Genomic DNA, 25939 nt, shown 5'->3' with positions numbered 1-25939 from the left:
GCTTGGAAAAATATCTACAAGGAGTAGTTTATTCTTGGAGATGTTTTCATCGGAGGGTTTCTCAAAACAGACTTCAGGCAATTTTGTTAATATTTCATACATATTGAATATTCCTATAATGTTGCATAAATCACTTCCATAAGAATATCCACAAGGTGTGGTTTAACCCTTTAACTGCCACAATATATTAGCAAAAACTATATCCCTGGGGCCAAAACGTAATTTTGATTTTTCTTATTCTATTTGGACCAATTCTGCGTACTCATGTGCATAATTTTCGAAAATAAAAAAAATGTGAGGCATTTATAAGTGCCATGCGGCACACAAATTTATATATATATATATATATATATATATATATATATATATATATATATATATATAATATGATATAAAATATGTAATATAATATAAAACGGTTAGGCATAGCGTTGATGCCTCATGGTGGTTAATGCCTTATATTTCATGAATAACACCAACATATGATATAAGTAACTTTTTATGGAAAAATCTACAAGAGATAGTTTACTTTTGAGGATGAGTTTTCTTTTTGTGAAGCTATCTGAAAACGTGTTATAATTTTGTTCGTATATCACAAGAAAATGTTTCATTAATGCCTAGAGCACAACATGATTTAGTTTAAAACGAAGAAATTGGAACGAGAAAGTGTAGTGCAGTGGTTCGTATCTTTTGTTTTAAAGTTTGTCATATGCTAACCCAACTATTAATCATTATATCTACTTATTTTTACTGTTTGTATTTGAACGTAATAAGCTTAACGTAGTATTTGCAACAACTAAACACCAATAAATTAGAAGTTTTTCATATCTGTATATCTTCTTGCGAATATTGTATATTATCAGTTAAATATATATTAATCCCCATTATTAATCACATCGTGATACTTTAATTGCCCATTGTATGTATTTATCATTTACACAAAGAATTTTCTGTTTGTCATAATAATTATTGATAGTTAAAATTCAAGTAGTACTTATTGTTTTATTGTTAAAACTTTGAAGAGTTTCTCATAAAATAATTCTTTTTTCTTTCTTTTTCAGTCGGATGGAAACACTGCTTTCCTCCGAGCTGCAAGGGCAGGCAATTTGGAGAAAGTGCTCGAATACCTGAAGTCAAACATCGATATCAACACATCCAATGCAGTAAGTATTCCGTTTTCAATTACTTCTATTTCAATAAACAATCAACTTTGAATGATCGTACATCGATTTAGTGATTTCCGTTATAAACTTTATATACATAATACTAGCAGGGGGCCTCGATGATTCAGTAATAGAGGGGTTCCTGGTTTGATCCCAGCTCACGCCAAGTGGTCAAACACAAACACCATGTATGGGAGTTTTCCTCAAGCTCTTCATTTCCTCCCCCTTTCCTTATTCCACCATTTCATCAGTTCTCTTCACCACCGTCTCCTTTAGCCTACACGGGATAAAACTGAAGATGTAATTTCGTTTTTTAATACTACTTTTACCGCGGTTAGTTTTTTTCTACTTCCTTCTGCACCTTTCGCACGAAATTCGAACACCTGGAAGGGCATCTTAGTGAGCCATTCCCATCCTTTTTTTTTTTTTTTTTTTTTTTTAATTCTAGGTCAAACATCTACAAGCGTTGAAATACGTTTAATTATTTTAAATGAAAAGTCCAAATATCAAATTTAATAAGTACTTCAATCTCCGTCCTTTTCCTTTCCACTTTTTTCTTTCCTTCTTGGACAAATATCAGAAAACGCTATGGTCTATGGAACCCGAAAGTTCAATACGGAATTCACAAAAATTCTCCATTGAATTCTGTCTGTAGCCAACTAAATCCAGTTTCTACTTTTATTTCTAATTTTGCGAAATCTATCTTAATGTTGTCCCCCATCTGCTCCTAGATCTTCCTAATGGTCTTTTTGGATTGGGTTTCTGGTTAAAATTTTGAAAGCGTCCTACTTTCTTCTATTCTGGCTACATGATCTGCCCACCTGAGCCTTATTTAAAAATGACCCTTCAATGTTAGGCTATGCACTTCCTTTTTATGAAGTTCCCTTCCCCGGTTCCCGCTTTCCATTCCTCTTGAGTACAAATATTCTCCTGGGTATTTTATTTATTTTCAATTATTTTCAATCTGCGTTCTTGGCTCGAAGTAAGCGACAGCAGAACAGGCATAATTATCGTTTTATATCTTTTAAACTTCAAATTCTTCGGCAGAAAAGAGTTTGAACTAAATATTAATAAGAATTCACTGCTTTCAGTCGGCATTTAATTGCTGGAACACGTAGGTATTTAATTAAAAACACTAAATTCCATGTCTCTAATCTTAAGGTGGATCACCACCCGGAAGTCAGTACATATTTTAGCTCATTTCCTTAACTACTGCGTAGTGAAACGTTACATATTATAAATATTGTACTATAAGATAGAGTATTGTTTCAGCTACAGCACAAGACACTGATTCATTTGGTTCTCTCTCCTGATATCGAAAAAATGTAACAAATAAAAGAAAATATTTGATTCGTTTTACAATGAGCACACAAGATGGCACTTGCTGTTAGATCTTACTAGAAGTGCTCCATTTTATGAAATGTTTATTTGTAAGTTTAAAGTATTTTAACAATCCTATCACGAAATAGATATATTGTTTGACCGTTTTCCGTGTTATGTTTCATATTTTATTTAAATATTAATTTACATTTAAGGAAATAGATTTTGAGAAGAAACTTGCGCAGAACGCCATAATGCGCTGTTGCCAAATTTCTACGTTTATTGTAGTAGTCACAAATTGAAAATTCCTGGATTCTAGCGTTGCAGTTTTGAGAAGCGGAATCGCGGTAAGGGTCGAAAACTAAGTTCTCCAGTAAGTATCTAAGCAGAATTTCATGATTACTCCCTTTGTTATCTGGCATCTGTAAACACTCGACACTATCTGGCAATGCCGCAGTATTCAAAAAAATGAAATGAAATCTTTAAGTTTTACGTCCCACGGTTATGCCGGTTAGGCTAAAGGAGACGGTGATGATGAGAGATGAGTGAAATGGTGGAATGAAGAAAGTGGGAGGAAACGGGAGAACCCCGAGAAAACCCACGAGCACGGTGTTTGTCCACCACAAAGTCCACACGGCGCGAGCTGGGATTGAACCAGGGACCCCAAGCGCCGGAGGTGAACGCTCTACCAGTGAGCCACCGCGCCTCCACCGCAGTATTCAAGCAGCGTTTAGCATAGCACCGAGAACACCTAGTGATCCACCTTAGGGAACTCCGAGATATGAACATCTTATTGCAACCCCCACAATTCCGTTCTCTTTCTACGTTGAATTTCCAAAAATCATTCCGTAATTATATCTTAGGCCACAAATCGTATACACTATCCAAATCCCCAAATCTCTTGCTATGTTATCCATGTTTCTACTTTCAGCAGTTTGACCTAGATGTTGAACAGTTTAATCACTCATTCATTGGAAATTACTTTATATAGAGAGTGGTAGATTGTCCTCGTTTAGGAGTTAAGCTTATGTAAAGCACTGTAACACGTATTCCTTCATTTTTAATTAATAGTTTAAATATCGATTTTCTGACTTACAAGTTAAGAAAATCCTTGCATTGGTGTTTTCATAATAAATAGTGGGAGATTTGAACATTATAGAAATTAGTTCTTCTTCCTTTTAGGAGCTTAATTTTCAAAAATGCTGAAACACGTATTCTCTTATTTTTAGTTGAGAGTTTAAACACCACCAAAGTTTACATCTCAGCGACTCTTTACATTAGATATTTTACAACAAATGATGAGAAATTTTAATAATAAAAATTTTCAAAAACGAAGGAAAAAGTCTCTTCCTTTTAGTTGAGAGTTGAAATACCAATATATCACCTCCAACTTAAACGAATACTTGTTTTGGACATTTTTCTTAATAAATAGTGAGAAATTTGAGCATTATACAAATTGCCCTTCTTTCCCCTCTGAGGCGCGAATATTTTCAAAACACTGAAATACGTGTTGTTATTCGTAGTGGAAATGTTATATGCCGACTTTAATCTTTCTAACTTCAGGGATTCGTGAGATATTCTCTTCTTAGAAAAAAAATCTCCCTAAGAGATGTATATTTTTTTAAAAAATCATTTCTTTCGTAACAAAAAGAATTTTGTTCAAAAATTCACGTTTCTACCTGTAGTAATATGGCCTGGGTGATGATGTGAGAGTCACTTTTACTCTTTTCAGATGTATAATAGTATAGAATAATTGAATAAAAATAAACTGATTGATTTAGGTCCAATTATTTCATGCCTCGTTTCTCAGTAATTAATCACAGAATAGTAATAAAAGAGCGATTTTTTTTTTGTATTTGGCAATTTTTCACCTGAAACTATTTAAACTATTTCGTTTTCACCAAATAACAGAAGATCGTTAATAAAATCGATTATGAAATAAAGAGACTCAATGTTATGCTTTTCTTGCGTTACATACTCACATTTAGAGACGTTTAAGTATATTGCATTTACAGTATGTGCGTCCCACACTCTTCATTATAGCCATTAGAATTACATTGGCAGCCTCATACATACACTCCATGTGCATGACGGTATTTTATCTCCAAGTCTCTCGGAGTCCGTTCCATTTACAGGGATTAGTGCACAAGAAAGGGGTCACGGCTCAAAGTGTGTAATTCAAAGTTGTGTGTGTATGGCAAGTGGGAATGAAACGTTTAAAGCTGATAGCAAGTAAAGATTTAAATAATTTATAATATACACTAGATGTTTATATCAAGGCTGTCATGTACAGAGTGGGAGTTATTTTTAAATCTTTTTTTTTTTTTTAAGTTTTACGTCCCATCGTTATGCCGGCTAGGCTAAAGGATACGGTGATAATGGGAAATTAATGAAATTGTAGAATGAAGAAAGTGGAAGGAAACGGGAGAACCCCGAGAAAACCCACGCACATGGTGTACTTTTAAATCAAAACCATTGAGAAAGTTTAAAGGCAGAGCTTGCTTTTGTGGAGGCACTTGTCAGGAGAATTGGGGTACCTCATAGATGTTGGACGGATGAACACCGTTGTCTTACTACATAGCCTATGTTCGTAGTAGGTGTCGATAATACCTCGTAATTCCACTACTTTACCTTTTTTTTTAAAAAAAATAGTTGAATTATTATAATGCATTAATAAAATGTTATAAGGAAACACCATAACATTTCCCATGTACTCTGCGATTGTCGTTGTAATGGTGTCACATTACTACATATCCGTGGTAGACGCGAAAGATTAAATTCAATAATGGGCAGTATATTTCTCACTAATGTTCTAAGGCTGAAGAGTTCTTTGGTATTTTCTACGATGGTAAATTTTACTCATTACATAGGTTACAATATATTTTCACTAAAAAAGAAACCTATGTGAATGTCGTCGCCTACAAGTCATTCAATTATGAAACATTTAGTCAGAGAAAATCTTTTGGAACACATCTTCGTTAGATGGAGGTGATTTAATGTTTAATGAATCCAATAATATTGCAATCAAAAATATTTATTTAGGTACTAAATCAAAATCAGGAAGACTTTAATGGTAAGAAATGTTAATGAGGTTTCGAACAAGAAACGTAAATAATTTGAGGAGACAGTGGTGAAAATTTAATCTTCAACGCCAAGTAGGAATAGTCACTCACAAAGTAATAACTATTTGAAATCTTGTCCAAAAGTCATAGATATTAAGCATTAAAATAGGGCATGTGCAAAAAAGAATGCATCACAGAGAGCGCAACAATTTTTAGAAATAAAGAAAATCGCTTTCAGAATTTGATGCTATTGTTTGACGTATATAAAGAATGTAAGATCTAAACTTCTATAAATTAATTGATGCGTGTATTTTGTTTATAACGAAAATGTGATACAACAAAGTTCTGTGCGAATGGAGAATGCGTAGTAGAAAATCAAAGCAGAAGAATTTACTTACCGGTATTTAGTATTTTCTTTATTTGAATAAAATATTTAGCAAAATAAATATCTATATTTTCCTTATTTTAGGAACTAAATTTAAGTTCATTTCAACTCGGTAGAACATTTTCTTAAGTAAACAAAGTGATCATGCAATCAGGGCCGTGCCGTAGGGAGGGGCGAGCGGGGCGACGGCCCCGGACGCCGAAGTAATGGGGCGAATAAAATCGGGAGAAAAGGGGACAAAAGAAAGGAAAATTTTCTTGGAATATATGTATGGGGCGCCGTCGTATACTCTCACCCCGGGCGCTGATTTTCCACGGCACGGCACTGCATGCAATTAAGGATGTTTCTAATCTACTATGATAAATAAAAGCTAATATATACATAATGCTCTTGACGTAATTCGCTGGCTGTTCTGAAACTAAGAATCGGATAGAAAGTCACACAATATCAGGATTATTGAGGTTTTATTTTTCAACGTAATTATCTCTAAGTTTAATACACTTCTGCTAATAGCCTCCCATTGCCTTGGCACCAGTAGAATATGTTGATTCGTTCGGGGATGCTCAATAGCCTGTTACTGTGGAGATGACTTCTTCATTGTACTGAATTTTCTTGCCACCAAAGAATTGCGTAAGATTTGGTTACAGATGGAAGTCACTGGGTAAGGTGTTTCGTTTCACATTGTAAAAGTACAAAATTACAATAGACTTTCATACTATAGGGCTTTAATATTCAGATCAGATCGTGATAGATTTAGTAGTTTCGTTTTCAATAAGCGGAGAATGGGGAATATGGAACTTACACTTAGGATGCTGAATCTATATCAAAAAAATACCTGTGGCGTGGGAGACCCATCTTCGATTCCCGGCGGGAACTCATGTGGTTCGGATCCCACGTTAAGCTGTAGGTCCACTCTCGTACACCGCCGCTGCTGAAAGAGACGCTCAACTGAAAATCAAATCAAATCAAATCAAAATCAAACTACATCAAGAAATAATTTTTCCTTTAATAGTTTTTGGTAAGTGAAAGTTCAGTATTTAAACCGGTTTGAATAAAGGGATTAAGATGAGACACTAAATTCTATAAGAGAAATCACTTCGTGTTATATTTTACTGGTCTTGCTCCATATGTACCAATATTAAAACTGGAAGTGGTGGAAAATTTCTACTATTTACAGTTTAAATGGGGCCATTAGAACCGAGATTCAACTTATGCTTAGGATTGTAAATTAATATCAAGAAAATATTCCAAATGTCTATAACCATTTTTGCTCTATGGTGATCAATGTTGGAACTTCGTTAGAAGTTGTAAATTTTTTTCACGTGTGATTCGTAGGGTTAAGGGCAGAGGTAGCATCTGACCTTGAAATTCTGAATCCGTACAAAATACCCGTTTCTCGATCTCTTACAGTTCTTCCTTTATAGAGATGAATACTCAAAACGGAGTGGTAGATTTTTGCTATTCTCGGTTATAGTATATGAACTAGAGTAAAGATTGAACATGTTTTTGGACAATACATTCGTCAAGAATCTACATTTTTTTTTTCTCTGTGAGGATCAACACTGAAATCGAAAGTTGCAGAAGATTTTAACCACTTCTGATTTTAGTGGCCTAATGTGGGTAGAGAAAGCGTCTATTCTTGAGGCGCTAAATCTATACCAGAAAGCTGTTTTTCGTTATCTTGTACCATTTTTCTTCTATTGTAATTAACATTCAGAAACGGAACTGGTGTGTAACTTCCGGTTGGAATAAATTTTTAAGGACGAAGATAGAATCTATTATTGAGATTCTAAATTCATACGAGAAAAAGTTTTCGCAATTAGTTACCATCTTTACTTTGTAAAGATGTGTATTGAAACCGGAAGTTGCAGTGGATTTCAACCACTTCAATCACTTGACTTAAAGTTTTGAATCCGTTTCAAAGAAAACTTTCTCGCTCTCTCTTACCATTTTTGTTCCGTTGCGATTCATACTAAACCGGAAATGATAAATTATTACCACTTCTATTTGGAATACAGGGTTAACATAAGAGATAGAACGTATTGTTGGGATGCTGATCCATATTAGAGAACATTTCCTGGCTTTCTGTGACCGTTTTTGATGTAATATCTGTCAACAGGCGGACGGACAAACATAGCAGTTCTATAAATCTTCCACTACTTACGGATAACACAGTTTAGAAGTTCAGAACGATAATATTGTGTCAGTGTGTATTACATACTCTTTCAATAGAAGTTTTATTTTAATGATCAAAGCGAGTTGGATTTCCTCCTACTAATTAACAAGTAAAATTTTATTCTCACGCTGCAAACACAAGCTTACTTCCTGGTTTTGAACCAAGATAAATAACGTGACTTATTATACACGTGAAGACGTACGTAAAGAGTTTTCCTAGTTATGACATTGATGTGCGTTTATACAAGATTCACCACTAAGCTCACTAAGCAGTAAACAATACTTTCGCTTCCACTATTTCATAACCTCGTGAATAAAGGTCTAGCAGACTGACGTAAAAGAATTTGTTCCACTAAATATAGCATTCCCACGCCTCGAAGAGTATCTTAAGTTCTTCTGCACCATCCTCGTCCTACATTTAAGCTTCCTTTCATTGTTTTGGAGTATATCCAAAGCCATGTGGTGAGAGCTCGTAGAATACCTTCTAGTGTACCTTGGAATTCTCCTTTTTGCCAAAGGAGATGAACTTGATCTGTACGTTTGAAATGCCACGGAACGTATGAGTATATACTTTGTGGCCACTTATTATTTATACTAACCAATATTTAACGATGAAGTAGATTGCATTAGGTCAAAGAGGTCAGAAGCGTAGGATGCATGTATGATATTCAATTTTACTAAGTTTTTGAAAGTTTAAAAAAAAAAAAGAAGAAGAAGAAGAAGAAAAGAAAATCTTTTAAATATTTCGTATGCATTATTTATATTCGTTTGGCCATATTTCTATTCTATCAGTTTTGAAAATCGTAGAAGCAGGAATATATGAGAATATACTCTATGTAGTAGAAACGATTTGAAGCGTATTAAGTATTAGGCATTGGTAAAATCCTTTGTCCTCCAAAAAAAGTAAGGTTTTTACGTTGTTTTTTTTTTTTCAATCTAATATATTTTTATTTGAATTATTGGCCGTGCATTCCGCGTAAGGCGCAGCGCAATGGAGGTTAACATATACCTACCAAATTGTTTTTGTATCATTTATCACATTATATCAGTTAAAACTGTCTGTTCTTATGATTCACTTTTCCTGTTATTAGTCTTGTGGACCACATCATTGTCTTCATTTAGATTTGGACAAATGCTTTTCTCTATCTATTTTATGTATTCTTTGTGCTGCTTGCATATCTCGCATATCTCGACCATACTAGCAGAACTATATTCGATGAACGTGCTTTGTGTCTATTATGAAGAGCTATATCGTGCAGTATCCTCTGTTTTCCTGCTTGGGACTATTGTCTTCACTTCTGGTGTGTGGGGCTCCTGGTTCGATCCCAGGTCGTGCCACGTAAGCTTTGTGGTAGACAAACACCGTGTGCGCGGGTCTTCTCGGGGTTCTTCCATATCTTTCTACTCTCTTTATTTCATTATTCCATTCATTCTCATCCTCACCTCTCCTTTATTCTACACAGCATGCTCTTGGGACATAAAACTGAACGATTCATTTTAATTTTTTTGTTTGTTCGTCCACGGACGAGTCAAGTAATGCCGTCTCTTCCAGTGACAATGAAAGTGCAAAGGCATTTTCGGTTCTGAAAAACATGAGTGCTAGGTAAAGAAAGCATACGAACATCTATAATTCACCTTTTATTTTCATGCGATATGTTTTTTTTAGTTCTTCCTTTTGAAAAAAAAGCTTGTGGTCTACTTATTCTTTCAAATTTCTTGTTTTTCAAATGTAGACTAACTACAATTCTCCCTTTCATTGCAATGTTTAAAGATCAACGCCAAAAGTTCCATACGTAGCATATTTATTTGGATCCCAGCGGAAACAAATTATGCCATCCACAAATGCTGACAGAAGTACATGATGCTTAATTCACCCATTTTTACGAACATTCACTTCAACACTTGATTTCGAGAAAGTCCTGCCAGAGGCTACATTTCTATACAGGGTGTTTCAAAACAACACCAACAACGTTTGGGAGGTGATTCCTGACACCAAGATAAGACAAAAAAGTATAGACCAACCTGAATGCACATGCTTCCTTTCGGAGTTATAGGCTGCCGAAAATATATATATAAAAAATGAACTTTAAAGGTCCATAGCTCCAAAACTATGGAACCTACCATAGTCGGGTAAAAGAACTAGTATGTGCCCTATCGAAATATCCACATTTCAAAATCCTGCGGTGCTTCCGCAACATTTTTTATGGAGGGACTTGGCGAGTACTTCAAATTATATGCCAGTAGATAAAATCTCTCCATAAAAATTGTTGCGGAAGCATCGCAGGATTCTAAAACATGGATATTTCGATAGAGCACATACTAGTTTTTAAATGATATCTTAACCCGACTACGGTAAGTCCCATAAGTTTGGAGCTATGGACCTTTAGAATTATTTTTTTTCATGTTTTCAGCAGCCTATAACTCCGAAAGGAAGCATTTGTGCACCCGGGTTGGCCTATACGTTTTGTCTTATCTTGGTGTCAGGAATCACCTCCCAAATGTTGTCGGTGTTGTTTTCAAATACCCTGTATATAGTGCAACAAACAGAATTATGGTTCTAGTTACAGATTTTTATTTTAAATTTGTGGGGTTTATTATTTACTTCCGCCATTCAATTATTGCAAATGATGGTGGAATACGTATGACGATAATGATTCAGATATTTATTTCCTCTTTAACTTTACTGTTCTTTGTCACTGCTACGCATAAGTATTTTAATTTATGCTAGCAGAAGTGCTCGTACTTCATACGGAAAGAACAATGTTTATATAAAATCTTTGAAACTAAAGAAATGCATGAAATCTATAACGATGAAACCATATCTTTTGCATTGTTCATTTTGAGTCTTGGGCTCAGTTGACGTATTCCCGTACTTCGCATGAAAAGGATCGTAAGGTTAATGCAAAAAGAATTCAAAGATTTGAAACCTGAAAGGTATGCAATCTGGATGATAGGAGAAAAAGCTGTTGTATTGTCTATCTCAGACGTTCAGTATCTATAATTTTTTTTTTTTCGGCCCACCAATTTCTCTTCAAGTCAAAAATCTTTTTAAAAAATCTTTATCCATGATTAGATCTGTTGAAGATCTATCTGTGCTAAGAAATTTTTGGCTGAAGGTAATTCCTCTCTATGCGCAGATCTGATAACAAACACTCATGCAACATATTCTTTTATGTATTAGTATATATGAGTAGTGCCTAGTGGTGTATTGATATTTCAACAAGTTGAAAACTTTTTTTTTTTTTTTTTTTTTTACAATGAAGTATTTAATTATGAATATTTTCATTAGTTAACTCTTAAAGTTCCGTTTCATGTTGTAAACCTATGGTTGACTTAGAGGGCAGCGGTGGCTCAGTGGTAGAGCCTTCACCTCTGGTGTATGGGGTCGCGGGTTCAAACCCTGCTCCTGCCAAGTGAACTTTGTGGTGGATAAACACCGTGTGAGTGGGTTTCCTCGGGGTTCTCCCATTTCCTCCCACATTTCATTTCATTTCCTATGGTTGACTTCTAAACTATGGGGTTCAATATATAAACCGGAAGTGATGAGGGCGGAAGTAAAGCCTATTCTTGCGACACTGAATGCATAAGAAAAAGCTAATTTCTAGGTCTTTCTGTTTTTACTCTCAGACTCGTCCACAAGCAGCTGAATGAACGGTCATAGTCATTGTTGTATAAGTCTACGCATATTTATGCGTAGCATAGATTGTAAGTCTAAACGGTGTATGCAAACATTTTGGTTACAGTGGCAACGGTTATCGAGTTAAAAATGATGCTGTACACAGAAAATAAGGGGAAAGTGATCCATCAGAATAATAAAATTAAATGAAGACTCCTTTTCATAATTATTCAAGTAGAATTACTGCTAATGAAATGTATTGGCATTGAGAAAATGTTAGATTTTCTATTAGAAATCGAACTTGTATGAAGCTTGGAAACTTGTCACAGTATCTGAGTAAAACTATGATTTCATGATTGTTGTTGGTCAAAGTTCTCAAGTTAGTTTTGACCTTAGTTAACCTAGTCAGCGACGAAACAAAATAGATTTTGATATAAAATGCTATTAATTTTTCCCACTAATCATCCTATTAAATATACACTTAATTTTAAAAAGTAACTAAAAAAGGTGTGTAATCTTACAAGAATTTCAGTTAATGTGTGATCTTCACTTTGTCGAAATTGAACTTTGTAAGGAATTTGTATTTATCTTCAACAGCTGTGTGACTTTGAAAATGAATATTGGTCCTTTGTCTCACTGCGGTTCTTAAACGCCTACAAGCTCTTTTGGTTGGCACTTTTCCATTATGGAGGGCATGTTGTTTACATTGGTTTAAGTATTATGAAAGCGACAGTAGCTACTTCGTGGATGGTTTCTGAGGAATGTCGTATTGTCTTCGTTCAAAGTAACTTTTAATCTGAGTAGTGTTAGAGAATAAAGCATTAAGGAAATGCATATGTACTTTCAGTTGTAGGCTTGATTACTGAGAACCAGGATTGTAAAATGCGATCAATAAATAATTTTGTGCTGTAGAATTCGCCTAAGTAAAAATACCACAAACCGAGGCATGGGAGAAACTTGAATCTTTGTTTTGGGTTCCTTCTAATATAGTTTTCCTTGTTCTTTAACTTGTTTTCTCCAACAATGTTAATCTCATATGGAATTCCAGAAGAAAACAAATGATAATCTGTTTTGCTGGTAATTTGTCGGACCGTTCAATTCAAAAACTTTATTTAAATAAATTTGCTGAAGAACATAATTCTGTTCGTTGTATTCTGTAGTTGTGAAACTTAGTCGCTAATTTATAGAGACGAATAAAGATTGAGAATATGGTTGAAGTCAACTGTAGAATATTAAAAATCACAGGGAGCCTGCGATATTCTTGCAACGCCTTGGGTTGAAGTCAAAATGTTGATATTCATTTGTGTTAAAAGATAAAGCTATCTAATATACCTGACGATTCTTGTGTCAATCCTGTTGTTATGCTGAAAATATTTTGTCAAGTTTTCTGCGTTCTTAATTAGTTATTCTAGTATAAACGTTTTCCTCGACTGAAATATTCAATGAAGTATTTTACTGATACAAGTAAAAGTATACTGATCAGTAAAAGAAAGAACATCAGGGCGCATCAGGACATTCTGATGGGGTTAGCAGTGATTGGGCTAATTAGTTTTGGTGGTGAAGTAATATGGAAAATGACAAATATGTTACCTAGGTATATTTTATAATAAGTAAACAGGGAAGTGGAGAGATAAGTCATTTTAGAAATCGAAAGTTTTCGCTGCTACGTTACCATCATAAAGTTTAAATCTTAATCGTCTTATCAAGAATACTCATTAAAAATAATAAATGAACATAAAAGCCGGTGAGGATAAATACACTACATTTTACGTTTGGAGTTTGAGCTAACATAAAAAGTGCCCATGTTTCTGATTGATGAGTCTTTTTGGATTAAAAAATCCAATATATTTTGAATAAAAAAATTCTTGTAATCCTTATATTTGGAGAACTACATATAGTGTAGCCAATATTTTATGCCGCCAGAGTCTAGCTCAAATGTAGGTTCCAATGGTTAGACTTCTCTTGCCATTCCTGTTCGTGCATTTATTTCTCTTTCTTACATTATGCATTCAGTAATAATAATTAAAAACATAAAGTCTACTCTGTATTCTTCTTTAGTATTACATTTTTTCTTGACGTTTATTTTCACTGATATTCTTTACAACCATCTTTTTTCCCTCATGTTTTCTAACAACGCTAATTTTAGGTTCATATTTCGTTACTAACGTTACAAATTGCGTATATAGAATCTTTCTGTCTCAACAAAACAGATCTTCACTACATAGATTCCTCTTGACTATTTATTCTAAATATTAATGGATAACTAATGTTAGTAAAAAGACTTCTGTTTATATATCTGTGCAGTCAAACTTTATAGCTGTCGGTTTCTCTCGTATTCTGTTTTGCTTGTTGGTTCATATTATGTGAAAAATTCCTTATGGTTGTCCGGTCCTTAGTTTCTTTCCTGACTTTTAGTACTCCCATTAAAATGTTATAATTTACTCAGTCAAAATAATTTTCTGAATCAGTAAACATTTCGTATACTTAAAGGAATTAACAACCCTATTCCTACTATGCCAGTTTAGTGTCCCCGCTAAAATATGCTAGGTAGACGGGCTATAGTTCGCCTACAAGCAGAACACAAACAAAATAATTCCTTGCCTTTTTATACATGTAGCATCAGATATAGTTAATAAATCATACCAAACCCAACTGTCTCGTTTCACCTTCACGGGAGCATGATGGCTCAGTGGTAGAGCGCTTACCTCTGGTACAGGGGTCCCTAGTTCGACCCCCGGCCATCGTGTCCGTGGATTTTTTCGGGTACTCCCGTTTCCTCCCACTTTTTCATTTCATGAATTCTTCCATCACCATTTACTTTTTTTAAATCATCGTTTCTCTTAGCCTAAAAGACATAATCGTGGGACGTTAAACTGAAAGAAAAATTCTTTTTAACTTCACGCAACATTCCATTTAGTATTGGAAGCATTTGTTTTCCTGCGTGCGATGTTAAACTAATACAATAGTTTTCTAGTCCACACCTAAGTTCATTTTTATAGTCAATTGTTGTATCCAATAAATCTCTTGGCCAAGTGATCTCGTGAATACCTGTCTCATAATATTTTATCACATGCACACACAGTCGGAATATGTCTTTCTTTTTCTTTTGTATTCGTGATAAACTCAATAATTGCTTTCTCATTTCTCATATAAGAGCCATGAAAATTATAGAAAGAGCTGTTGGGTTTGCCAATTTCTTTCCTTTTTGTGAAATTGACAAATAGTGAAGCACAAACGTAAAGATGATTAATGATAATTCTGTAGACGTCATACGTTCAAACATAGGAAAGTTTTGTAAGATCCACTCTTTGTCCATGACCTTGTGAGTTTAAGAGCTGTCAGGGCGTACATTACGTATATTCGTGAAAGCAGATAAGTTAAGCAAGCTGTAACAACCATAAAATAATGGGAAAATTTCAAATTTAATGAAGTAATATCAGTGTTCATTTGTTATGTGCCAATGAGAGGAGGTGAGCAATTAATTTCTGAAGAGCATATATATTTTTAAAAAAAATCCATATTTTAGATTTGAATCGGTGAGTGGAAAAATGGGAATATTCCAAAAATGAAGGAGAATATCGCGCGATAATTATTTCTGTATAGCTAGATATCCAGTTTCATTTTGTTAATTTGGGAAATAAAAGGGTGTAACATACGCTACAAATGTTCCACACAAACACTTTAATATAAGCAACGGTATTTCCGGTAAGTAGTTTTTTTGTTTTCGTTTTCCAGAAGTAAGGTGTGGAATGTTCTCCCGTTTCCACTCACCAGTTAATTTGCCTCAGTCCAATAAAACATTAAATACAAAAATATACCATACTTTCCCTTTTCAGATGCAAAACTATTTGTTTGAAGTATAACGTCTCTTTTCTATTGTGAGGCTTTATGAAACGTAGTCTCGCAGTTAATATCGAGATTCGAGCGATATTCTAACTTCACCAAACACCAAAACTCATAATTATTTGCTCATCCACTATAGATAGAAAATATATTGTAAAGTAAATAAAAACTCAGACGCTGTTCAACAAAGAATAAGAGACCTACATCTTAGTATCGTTTCGAAAAGATTATGAACTCTCGCTGTGGATCGATACTGAAATCGCTGAAAATATACATGTTAATTTCGGCTACCCGATAACTCACAATAAAAATAAATGAATATACAACTAGGTGTATACTTCTGTTCACAAGGAACTGAGACTACCTTCCAGAGACTAAGTCCAAAAGAATTGACCGTAGATCCTTACGAATTCCCTTTAAGTCTGGTTCAATTTTCCCTGTTTTTGACACAGACAGGGGTGAAAATTGGACGATAATATTACAGTATGCATGACAGTTTCAAGAAATTATGGTAATTTTAACTCGCAAATTTGATAAAGTACATTATTTCAGGGCTCATAGCGAGTCACTTTTTTAAACTTAAAGTTGCTTTTTCTTCAAGCTTCTTTAAATTTGTCACTAAAAGTTACTTTTTTGAGAGGTAAAGTGACTTTTTCGTGTGATTTATGTTTTGCATTGTCAGTTTTCTAAGAAAAATATAAAAATAAACGGAAAAGTGCAGAAACATGTTACTCATTACTCTTCTGAAAGCTGCAGTACTTGCTGCCACACGTGAAACAATCAGCTTTATTCTCACTTCAGCTTTTATTCTTTCTAAAGCACAGTGGATGGTTGGTGGGTGCTTAAGCTCTCAAGGGGAGTTAAGAACCTTTCTGTGTCTATTCTTTCTTCTATCATAACAGTTCTCTCGTAATAGTTAACGCTCCGCTCAACGTTGTGTGTGTGTGTTTGTGTGGTTCATCATGTTCATCTTGTGTTATGCTTCTTGTATGTTCTTCTTAAGAGTAGGTGATGAATTTGAATATTTCATGCTCTCAGTGCTAAGTTAAATACAGGGTAGGATTCAAAAGAAATGAGCCTTCGTTCAAAAAGACAGATTTATTGAGCTGATCGGTACAACTGACTAATAGTCTTCAAAATAGGCACTTCCTGCATCAATGCACTTCCATGACTCAAAGGCTTCCCCGAAGGCCTCTTCCGGGATGGCTACAAGGGCTGCCTTGACATTTGCTTTGATGTCCTCGATGATGTCGAAATGTTTTCCTTTCAGCGCTGATTTATGATTTAAAGCGCGGAAACAAGAAGAAGTCAGGAGGCGAGAAGTCCGTTCTGTAGGGAAGCTGGAGTACCACAGGAACCTTGACTCGGACCAGGTAGTCGGTCACGATGAAGGCGGTGTGCCTGGGGGCGTTATCGTGGTGAAGCTTCCAGCTGTCCTTGATATCGTGGTGAAGCTTGCGCGCGACGCTTCTTTTCAGCCTTTCCAGGACTTCCTGGTAGTAAGCAGCGTTCACGGTCTGTCCGGGCGGGACAAACTCGTAGTGGATAATCCCCGTCACTCCGAAAAAGGCGATGAGCATGGTCTTCGTCTTCGATTTGCTCATCCGCGCTCTCTTGGGACGGGGTGAGTTTTGTTTCTGAATCGTACTGAAAAGTCCAAGTATCGTCGCCGGGTATCATTTTTTCGAGAAAGGCAGGATCGCCTTCGCACAATTGCAGCAGTTCTTCGCATCGGAGCACTCGGTTCCGTTTCTGTTTTTCATTCAAAACTCTCGGCACAAGTTTCGCGCAGACTTTCCGCATGTGCAAGTCCTCGGTAACAATGCGTTGCACGGTTGTCTCCGATAAGCTCAATGCTTCTGCTACTTGGTAGAGACTCAAACGCCGGTCCGTGTTCAAAAACTCGCACACTCTCTGCACATTCACGTTAGTACGAGTCGACAACGGGCGTCCAGACCGGGGTTCGTCAGTCACCTCTTCCCGGCCCACACGAAAAGCCTTGTGCCACTTTTTGACTTGAGAATAGAACAGACACTCAGTCCCTGTATAATTTCTGGGATGAAGAATTTCGGAAATAGGCCAGAACTGATTCCACTTACTCAGAAGCATCTTACATCTGCTAAGTCTGCTTACCGTAACTACAAAGCATACTTAGAAAATCTAAGAAATGAGGAAGCTCAAAAAGAAGAAGAAAAGATGAAACAAAACAACAAACGAAGAGAGAGATGATGGAGAAAATGACAAAGGAAAAATGGTGCATGATGAGATTTTGGTCACTTTTTAGTAACTTTTTCGTATGCTTTTGGTCACTTTTTCGTGTGATGTTGGTCACTTTTCAACTATTTACAAGAGACCAGACCACTATGAGCCCTGTTATTTATACTTCTAATCTAGAACGATTAAAAAAAGAAAGAGATGAAAATAGGAACAATATCATAACTACGAATAGATTATAAATGATTAACCATCTGCTCTGTACGATTTGTTGATTTTCAATCCCAATCCGAGAATCCCAAAATATGCCTTTTAATTTCCGACTTCAATACTGATTCCTATACAGCAAAAATAGTACGAGATATCGAGAGGCGCTTTTCTGGAATTCAGCATCCCAAGGATAGGTTTATCTTTCCGTTAACCTTCTATTCAAACCAAAATTGGTAAAAATCAACCGTTTCTAATTCCAACGTTGATCACCTTACAACACGAACGGTAGTAAACGATAGCAACAAACAGTTTTTATGAAATTAATTCAGCATCTCAAGATAAGACACCATCTCCATGCGCAACACTCTACTAAAAACAGGGTACTAGTACTTCCAGTCTCAATATTGAGTTACATAGAAAAAAAAAAAAAAAACGATGACACATCGAGAAGCGGTTTTTTTTTTTTTTTTAATTAATTCAGCGTCCTAAGAATAAAACGACATCCTATCTGTTAACCTTTAATCCAATCCGAAAGTAGTAGAAACCAACCGCATCCTGTTTCAACGTTGATTGCAATAGAACAGAAACGATAAGAAATATCGAGAAGCGAGTTTTTGAAATCGATTCAGTGTCTCAAGAAAACATACCATTTCCACCATTAACATTATACTTAAACTGAAAGTTGTAAAAATTACTAAACTTTCGGCTTCAACGTTGATCGTCATGAGAGCTGCGGTAGCTTAGTAGTAGGGTACTAACTTCTGGTGTATGGGGTACCTGGTTCGATATTAGCGTGCACCAATTTGAACTTTGTGTTGGACAAACATCGTATGCGTGGGTTTTCTCGTTGTCTCTCAATTTCTTCATTCCACCATTATTATTCATCTCACCAGCATTATTATCCGTCTCCTTTAGCCATGGAGCACAATCGTGGGACGCTAAATAAAAAAAAAAAAAGTTATTTGCCATTTAGTAGTAAAACCTGAAATACATAACGACAGGCGGTCTTATGAAATCGATTCAGCGTCTCAGGAACACTCTACTAAAACTGGAAGTGGCAGACATTTGTTAATACTTCCGATTTCAATATTGATTTCCATACAGGAAAAATGATAAGATACATTGAGTTGAGTTGATTTTGAGTGTAACGTCCCGTTCAGCAGCGAGGCTATATGAGACGGAACCTACTAATTAACGTGGAATCCGAACCACATGAGCTCCAGCCGGGAATCGAACCCGGGTCTCCCATGCCAAAAGCGCGTATGCTAATCGCTTAAACACGAAGGAGCTTATAAGAAATATTGAGAAGCAGTTTCTCGAAATAGATTCAGCGTCCAAAGAATAGGTTCCATTTCTTGTGGTAACCACTATTCAAACCAGAAATGGTAAAAAATCAACCATTTCCGGTTCTAACGTTGATCGATCGGAACAAAAATGGTAATAGATAACGATAAACTGGTTTGTGGAATGAAATCAGCGTGTTAAGAAAAGATTGTATTTTCTCCTATATTACTCTACAAAGAACAGAAGTGGTTGAGATTTACTCTGACTTCTGGTTTCAATATTAGCCACCGTAGACCAAAACGGTACAATATATTGAATATTGACTTTCTTTTATATGGGTTCAGTGTCCCCCATATAAAAATTGAAAGCCCATATTGAGGCCGGAAGTGGTGGAAATTTATGATTATCATAGCGCAAAGTGAATAGATAGCAAGAAGAAGATTTTTTATATGGATTCAGAATAGTTTTCATCTCCGACTTTACTCCTTTGTTGCAACCGAGATAATGGAAATCTACTATTACGGTTTTAATATTGATTACTATAGAGCGTAGACGGTAACAAAAGATGGGAAACGATTTTATATATGAATTCAGTATCCGAAGAACAGATTTCAAATATATTCTTCTACTGAAACCGGAAGTAGTAAGAGATAGTAATCTTTTGGTTTCAGTATTAATTGCTATATGGTAATAATTGTAATACACAGCAAAAAGAATAAATAAATAAATAAAATAAAATAAAATAAAAAATAATGGATTCATCGTCAGATGAACAAATGCCGTTTCTCTCATTATGTCTCTATTGTAGCCGGAAGTTACACAACTGTTTCAATGTTTAGAAGTCTACTGTATTTTCACAACTGTGAAATGAAATTCACTTGTTTTCTTACATAATGATTCCCCTTGCGCGAAATACTGAAGAACTAGATGATCATACTTCTGTATTGCTTTTCGTTCAATATCCAGCAGTCAAAAATGGAGGGATTGATGATTAGTTTCACTCATATGCATATTCTTTGCAATAGAACGTCAAGTTTTTATTTTTTATTTTTATTTATTTATTTATTTATTTATTTAAAAAACATACTTTTTGGTAAACAGGATTCCAACACATGCTAACATGATCACTTGCTTATAGCTCCGTTACACTAACCACTATACATAAAAAAAAAAACATGACTTCCTTCTTTCTCTAGCTGTATATTACTGTCTTGATGGTCATTTGCACCCTACACGAATCATACTTCACCGAATATGACAGTTTGTTTTATTTTTATCTACTTTTTTTATTTTTTAATTTTTTTTTACATTTTTTAAAGATTGTTTTCTATATGCCAATTATCTATATAGTTCGTAGCAGTGTCCAAATAGGCTATTTATCTTCTAAAGGTACGCATGTTACTCTGTGGCAAAATGGACAGGAAATGAATTTCCCTGTAAGCATAGAGCCGAGGGACGTAAGGATGGCTCATTTTTTCAAACTTTTTCTCTGAAAGGCAGTATAGCTTCTTGTGAACAGAAGTGTACAAGTAAATTATTATTTTTTCACTTGACAATTAGTATTAAGTTTAGAGTGATAGCTATTTCCAACAACCGTATTTTGTATTGCCAATTAGAAAGCATAAGCATTTCACGTTCCTATTCTTCTGTCTAATACTACCGTACTCATAGAGAAGTATCGATTTATTGTTTTCGGTTTTTGAAACATAAGCAAGAACTAAGTCGCACATGTTTTAAGAGTTCAATACAACAAACATTCAGTTAACAAAACAAGAACTCTATACGGTACAGTATGTCATTCGAAATTTTCTCCTTTAGAATAAGATTTATTTAAATCTTTAAGTTTAAAGAAAGTATTTTAAAGAAAGTATATGATACTGGTGCTGATAAATTTTTCAGAAGTTGTAGATACTTCACTTTTTTTTAAAAAAAAAATTCTTTTTTAAAGATTCTGAGTAACTTCGTTTGAACATCTGAAAGTCAACTCCTGTATACCAGTATTAGATAATTCTCCTTCAGTGAAGAGTGCAGCTGGCTTCATATGCAAAGGTTTACATTAATCCTGAAAAAAAAAAAAAAAGACCTTTTCCGCTAAGCGGCGTACTCGTCGGCTCGTCTCTTTCCCATTATCTTACACTTGTAGGAAACAGCAAAAAGCATTCGTTGATTTAAATTAAATATAACTCCATTGAGATAAGAAAGACCACTATTATTTGATGCAATAAAACACTTTACTAAATGCTTCAAAAGGTGCATATGTTGTACATGTTGAGGACACAGATACAAAGGTGCTTCTGATGAAAGTCAAATGAGATTTGCAACTCAGCAGTCGACATTCAAATTGAATAAATTCACGTAGCCAGGAAATGTATCAGTGTTGTTTGGCTCATGAACGTTGTAGGTTGCGTGTGCCAGACAAGAACTAAAATAGCCCTCACGTCATCAGACGAGGTGGGAGCAAATCCAAGGTTTTTCTTTCTTAATTCTTTTCCCCAGGATGCAACCACTCTTTTGGCTCAATTCTCACCCTTCGTAACTAAGAAGAACAATTATCTTGATGGTTGATTGTTTGGTAATGGCTTACTGGGTCAGCGCGTTTGTTAATAATCCCATAATATTGGTGAATACTACACATAGGGATTCGCTACACAGAAATATCCCAAAATAATTTCTTTTAACTCAATACCTTTTAGTACATTTTATGAAGGCAAATGTCGTCATATCACTATTCAAAAACAATTATCTGTTACTGAAATTATATGCATTAAAAAGACGTCCTTTGGGTTTTCATCCCAGAAACACAAATGGAGTTGAGTTGATTTTGAGTTTAACGTCCCGTTCAGTAGAGAAGCTATATGAGCGTGGACCTACTGATTAACGTGGAATCCGAACCACGTGAGCTCCCGCCGGGAATCGAACCCGGGTCTCCCACGTCAAAGGCGCGTACGCTAACTGCTTAGCCAAGAAGGAGCTGAAACACAAATGGAATCCTCATTTGATACATAATACAAAGTGTTTCAAAACAACACCGACAATGTTTGGGAGGTGATTCCTGACACCAAAATAAGACGAAAAGTATAACCAACCTGGGTATACATATGCTTCCTTTCGGAGATATAGGCTGCTGAAGACATTAAAAAATGAATTTTAAATGTCCATAGCTACAATACTATGGAACCTACCATAGTCGGGTCAAGTCTTTTATTTAGGAACTAGTATGTGCCCTATCCAAATATCCATGTTTCAGAATCCTGTGGTACTTCCGCAACATTTTTTATAGAGGAGTTAGTGAGTACTTCAAATTAAATGCCCGTAGCCAAACAGCCTCTATAAAAATTTTGTCAATTATATACTATTTCCAGTAAACTGTAGCAATAAACATAACCACTTAAATAAATATTCATTCTCCTCTTAGACATCACTTTATTTTATATAATGCTTGTCTTCTCCAATAAACCGTCTTGCATGAAACAATAATCTCGCCACGAAATCTTTAATAACACTATTATATAAACTCCAATATTGGTTGCACCAGAAACATTCAATGTAATATAAAACACCACACTGTCTTCTGCTGTAGTAACTCTTTAATAAACCTTTCTGATCCCATCCGTAAAAGGATTATGCTAACTCTCTTTTCTACTTACACCCAACAAGAACATTAAACGAAAAACAACCCAACTTATATGTTTTCACGAGTTTCTTCTGGTTGTTACTTTCTCATTCAACCAAGTCTTTTATCATCACTCATTTGTCTTATCACCCATTTTCAACCTCGAGATGTTGAATAAAGGAATTAAATGTTTCTTCGGGCTTGGAAATGTTTTTTCCACGTTTGACGATCTTCAGCTTCCTCTTTGATCAGTGACTACATGACTTCGTTTATTTTCGATTCTAAACGTGTGTATACTTTTGTTAGCTTTTCCTCCTAATTCTTGTACTTTATGATATATGAGATCATATCTACCACGCCGTTGAAGCTCCATTCTTTCGTCACGTATCTGTTTCATGTACTTCTTTGTAGCTTTGTCATTCTCTCCTCTTAATTCATTATTTAGCCTTCTGTATTCTTTCCTCCACTTTCATTCCAGTTCCATTCCAGTTCCAGTTCACCTTTCATTCCAGTTCCATTTTCGATTTCTCCACCCATGTTTCTTTATTGACTTTAAACGGGTTTGCACTTCCGCCTTTAAGAAGTTGTGGTCCGAACCAATGTCCACTCCTGGCACCTGGCAGTGTCTTCACGTCTTGTGCACAATTCCTTCAATCCTGATAAGGAGACTTCATTACAATATATATATATATATATATATATATATATATATATATATATATATATATATATATATATATATATATATATATGTACGTTATACTGCACACGGTGCAATACTACAAAGATCACCGATTCAGTATACCAATATGTTACTTTATTTCGAACATTAACAAAAATAAAAATCCCTGATTGTTTGTATCAAACAAAACATGATTTGCTTCCACTGAGGATAAAAAAAAATACTTATTCATGCTTGATGTCAACAAATGCAATAAATACAAATAATTACAAGCTAATTATTTACCAAGTAATTTCATTTTTTCTCTTTTCAGAATGGGCTCAATGCACTCCACTTAGCGTCCAAAGATGGCCATGTGAATGTTGTAACAGAGCTCCTTAAAAGAGGAGCTACCGTGGACGCAGCCACAAAAAAAGGCAACACAGCCCTGCACATTGCCTCCCTTGGTAAGTAAAAATTCCTGTACAATAAATTAAATATATATATTTTTTGAATTATCATTGTTATTTTAAAAGATGATTTTGTATCGAGCTAGACAAATTTCATTGTTGCTAATAACGTAACGATGCTAGTATACGAGAAAGCACCAACTCATACAACGCAACAGGCGTCATTTTCTACAGAAAATGCAATAGCGAGAGGACTGATTATAGTATTACTATGTTAAAATGTTTTTTGAGTACTTTGTAATATCCTGTCTTTCACAACAATATATATGTTAATTACTTTTGAAAATTTAGGAAAGTTACGAAGCAATCCATAACCTTTAAATATTTCCCCTCTGCTGTTCAACCATTATATTCTACGCACTATTCAAGTTTGTTTCTGTTATATTATTGAGTTGTAACTTTTGTTATACAAGGTTCACATTGACCATGCAAGTCAGGGAAATTAAAATAAATTAGGGAAAGTCCAGAAAATGCTTCAGATATTGCAAAAGTTAGGACAATCTGCCATATTTTACAAAAGAGTCAGGAATATTTTAAAATTTGTTTCTGCAATAATCAATATTTATAATGGAAACTAAATATGCAACGGTAAGTTGGCTTATACACTTAATATTAATCTTTTGTGATTGTAATTTCGTTTTATATTTACATGTTAGTGCAAACTAAGTTCTAGCTCATTATTTCCAAAAGTTTTGGTTAGGTTGGAAATAAGTCTTCTATAAGTTTGGGTAGTGGTTTTCAAAGTATTCAGAAAGTTTAGCGATGTTAACAAACATTAAAGCTACCCACCAAAGATACGAAGTCAAATTCAAGAAGTCAAGAAATGAAGTCAAATTCAAGAAGATACGAAAAAGACTGAAGAACAAATATATATCTTCAGAAATAAAGATGCTTGATGAGCGCGGAAATGTATTAAAACTTCAATCTTTAAAACTAGAAAAATGAAATTAAAAAAAAAAAAAAAAAAAAAATCAGCCTACAGAAGAAAACGAAAAGTTAATATTGTAGATAATCAGTGTTAGGATAAATTATGATATTGGGCTTATGACTGTCTTCGGAATGCCGAGAAATTAAAGATATCGGTAGTGTATAATTATTGTGTTGGCACTAGCGCCATATTGTATTCCAATTACAAGATCTTTGACTCATAATATGCATTTACAATAAGAAAGTAAGCTTATATTGTACCTTGAAAAATAAAAAAAATGAGCGTTGTATGTTCATGGGAATGATTGAAGACTATTTTTTAAATAATGTTATTTTTTTCTAAAGCTAACAATGAATGATGGTGATTGCGGTGTCGAGGATCAGGGAAAATTGCGCAATCATGGAAAATACGGAAATCAATATCAGACTTTCATTGTAAACCATGCTATAGAAATAATACAAAGGGAAACTTCTAAAGTTGTTCTTAATTTGTTTAAAGTAGTGTTTTACAAATTAAAAATTGAAAGTGTTATTAATGTACAACAGATTTGAATCAATTGTATTCCTAAATTTTGAAGAAAGAAAAAAATAAATTTCAGCTTACCGTTTGTGCAAAAAGAAACAGAATGGTAATTGAAACGGGAAAAGGGAAAGGCTGCAATAAGTTCTGAAGTACTTCCTGGGAATATCATAGGGTCAGGGAAACTATGGATAGTCATAGATTGTATCAAGTTACTAGAAAAGTAAAATGAGAAAGAAAAAGGGAAATTGTCATAATTCAAATAGTTATTAATAAAATAAAAGTATGCTTTTTATTCTTGACCGACCAATGTGGATGTGAAGGTAAGGCTCTGCACTTTCATGATCTCAATACATATAGAAGGGAATGTAATCAGTAGCACGCTCTGCTCCCTTCATTTGACAAAGGGTCGGTGAACTGTAAACAGAACGAGTGAATAAGCTCTGTCTTCACCAGAAATCGAACCTGAGCTATGA

The 25939-nt window shown here is 34.8% G+C and overlaps 1 protein-coding gene across 4 annotated transcripts in view; it reads left to right on the top strand.

Annotated features, from left to right (window-relative positions):
* LOC145661242 (uncharacterized) overlaps window positions 1-25939 on the top strand; it is a 729570-nt gene that overhangs the window by 563958 nt on the left and 139673 nt on the right. For all 4 annotated transcript variants that reach the window (XM_081726693.1, XM_081726692.1, XM_081726695.1 and 1 more), the window contains exons 3-4: window positions 1062-1163; window positions 23881-24013. In XM_081726693.1, coding sequence (XP_081582819.1) covers window positions 1062-1163; window positions 23881-24013 — 235 coding nt within the window. The remainder of the gene's footprint in view (window positions 1-1061; window positions 1164-23880; window positions 24014-25939) is intronic.

This window comes from Thermobia domestica, chromosome 1, assembly GCF_964235325.1.
Source record: "Thermobia domestica chromosome 1, izTheDome1.hap1.1, whole genome shotgun sequence".
Taxonomy (NCBI): Eukaryota; Metazoa; Arthropoda; class Insecta; order Zygentoma; family Lepismatidae; genus Thermobia; species Thermobia domestica.
Note: the sequence above shows the minus strand (reverse complement) of the source record. Positions and strands in the feature narration are given on the sequence as shown.